This window comes from Opisthorchis viverrini, assembly GCF_000715545.1.
Source record: "Opisthorchis viverrini unplaced genomic scaffold opera_v5_85, whole genome shotgun sequence".
Taxonomy (NCBI): Eukaryota; Metazoa; Platyhelminthes; class Trematoda; order Opisthorchiida; family Opisthorchiidae; genus Opisthorchis; species Opisthorchis viverrini.
In genome coordinates, this window is record NW_008751740.1 from 518,291 (window position 1) to 521,057 (window position 2,767).

The 2,767-nt window shown below is 42.9% G+C and overlaps 1 protein-coding gene across 1 annotated transcript in view; it reads right to left on the reverse strand.

Annotated features, from left to right (window-relative positions):
• Positions 1-2,649: 2,649 nt before the first annotated feature.
• The window catches only part of T265_04832 (hypothetical protein), a gene marked incomplete at both ends in the record, with an annotated part of 20,481 nt that continues 20,363 nt past the window's right edge, over positions 2,650-2,767 (reverse strand). The window contains one exon of the mRNA XM_009169678.1: positions 2,650-2,767. This exon is cut by the window's right edge and continues 538 nt beyond it. Coding sequence (XP_009167942.1) covers positions 2,650-2,767 — 118 coding nt within the window.

Below are 2,767 nucleotides of genomic sequence, written 5' to 3' on the forward strand. Positions count from 1 at the left end.
TTTTAGGGTATTACTGCGTTTAAAAGGGAGCTAAAATCAATCCAAGTAGAAAACGATCACGACAGTCCTTTTTGGCTTCGGTAGGGATAATGTTCGAGTAATGAGTGGACTGAATAGACCTACTGCGATCGCCCCCCCCCCGCGCACGCAAGGGATGTCAAACAGTTTGTTTAATAAAGTCATAATGACATTCACCTCAAAGACTGCCTTTGTTCGCCACATTCTGACACAGCTACTACGAAGAGCACATCAGTCGACAGAATTGTCTGTTTACTGTTGGTGACAGTTCATTGGATGGAAGGTAGATAATTTTCACTAGTGAAACTAAACTGACTAGACTAGATGCTGGTGATTAGACAACGGTGAAGAAGAGAAATGCCAGATGGATGATCGCTGACGGGCAGAATCTGCAAAACAGTAAGACGAATCATTCATTCGTTCATTCATTCATTCATTTTCATTCATTCATTCATTCATTCATTCATTCATTCATTTTTTCAAAGAATTGAGACAAAATTATTCTCGGAAGAAATGGGCCCTAAAAGAAGAGCACATTCGGTACTGTGGGGGTTTTATTTTAAAATGGGAACTCTTTTACAAGCAGTGACGGCCTTCTGGCAAATTTACATGTATGTATGGATTAGTTATAAAAAATTTTCAGAGGGTATCTCTTTTAAAACGATACGTCTACACTGCTTTGTCGTTTACTTCAAATGTTCTGTGTGTTATCCAGCATTTTTCATGAGACAGTGTGAAGTGACTTCAATCAAACGGACATTGTGGGTCATCGAGATAGCCTCCTCGTCACTCACGTTGAAATGAACCTCATAAATTAATGAAGGAAACTACTCACAAGGTTGCTGAAAATTCTTCGACAGCCCACATTCGGTTTCGCCCTTCTGCTTCGGGCTCATCAGGTTGGTGCAGTCCCCGAGTTTCTGTCAACCTTATGTTCTACTTGAACCCAAATTGGACTGTTTTGGAGAAATACACTCATTTGCAAATCAATTTGGTTTTCACGAGAAACTCAATTGAATCTCTCGTTTATGATGTTCTACAACTGAATGTGCTACACACAGGCCGCCTCATGATTCATTTGGCACGATATTCGAGTAATCGCAGTATATTTTCATAAAGGAAACTATTGTTTTATGACATAATACTGCGTTATCTCGAATATCGTGCCAACTGAAACATGAGGTGGCCTGTGTGCATCGCATTCAGTTGTAGAACATCGTAAACGAGAGATTCAGTTGGGTCTCTCGTGTGAGAACCAAATTGATTTGCAAATGAGTGTATTTCTCATAAATTAATGTTGTCTCGTCTGCTCTAAAGGACACTGGGAACTGATTAAAATCATGTTGACAGTTCCGAACTTGAGTGATTGACCTCGGTAACGGTGTCCGATTAGCGCTTGTAGGAATTGCACATTTGTTGCAGCTGTTTTCTTGCTAAAAACGAGTTCACGTTTCTTCGGGTCCCTCAACGTTTCTCCACCCCCAGCCTTAAATGTCTCATATGCCTACTGCTGGAAAAACAGACACGACCTATATGCTTTTTACATTGGGGTCAAAGATCATCCCGGATAGTCCAACCACTAGTGGGTGTGGTTTGTTAGACTCCATAAAAGCAGTCAGTCTACTTCAGCCGTATTTTTCTAGGCTAAGATGAGGGGAATTGGATTGACTGGTAGGATGACGAATGGGTGGGCTAATTATCACGTTTCCGGTTGACACATCGTTAGCCTAAGCGAATATACACAAGACGTAGGGTCTAGAATCGAAGGCCTGTCTTGCATGAGTGCCGGAGAAGAGATTATTTCAGGTTTTGTCCAACCGTGGTGTGAATTTGTTTGTTGGTCTGTTCGCCGAGTTTGGCAGTTGGATTGCAAACGTTTCATCACCAATCGAGGTGACATCGTCAGTGCAGGGTTGAGTGGGTGAATTCCTCCTCGTCTGCCTGTGATTATATAGCTTCTAAACAGTATCTGGTAGTTCTCTTGTCTTGTGGTGTGGGTTTTGTTCACTTCATTGGCCTTCTGTTTTTCGTGATTGTCTTCCTTTGACCCAATTAGTCCGTTGGTTGCCGTTAGGTTTCTTGGCTCCGAGTCCCGTAACTGTGTGGTTCTTTATCTCGTAATGGCTGATAGAGTCAATGTCGATGTGCTTATTGATCGATTTTTGTGTGGAGTACCACGCCTCGGCAAATTCTCGCTCCCGTTTTGTTCTTGCGTGAGCGAGTATTTGAACATTGTCCCAATTGAACGTGTGTCCTTCTCCGTCTTCGTGGATTAAGACGAGTGACATTGGGTCAAGTCTTCCGCTGGCAAGCTTGTGTTCGTGTATTCTCGTAGCACGTTTTCTTCCCGTTTGGCCAACATAATGTTTGTCGCACTCGTTGCATTCAAGTTTGTAGACCACGTTAGTCTTTTTCAAAGCATCCAAACTTCCCTTTGGTTTCGAGAGGGTTCTTCTCAATGTGTTTGTAGGCTTAAAGGCGGCTGCAATTCCATGTTGCCGCAGATGTCGTGCAGTGATCGCCACGTTTCTGATATACGGCAGCGTAATCTTCCTCTGTTCTGGTTAGGTTGACGACTCAGTTTGGTGTTGGTCTCATAAGCACCTCCATATGAAATTCCTAGGGTAGCCGTTATTTCGGAATGTCTCGAAGAGTCTTCGTTCTTCCTTTTTCTTCTCCTCTGTTGTGTTGCAATGTGCCTCTATCCGCTTGAATAGAGTTCGAACACAGCTCCGCTTGTGACATTTCG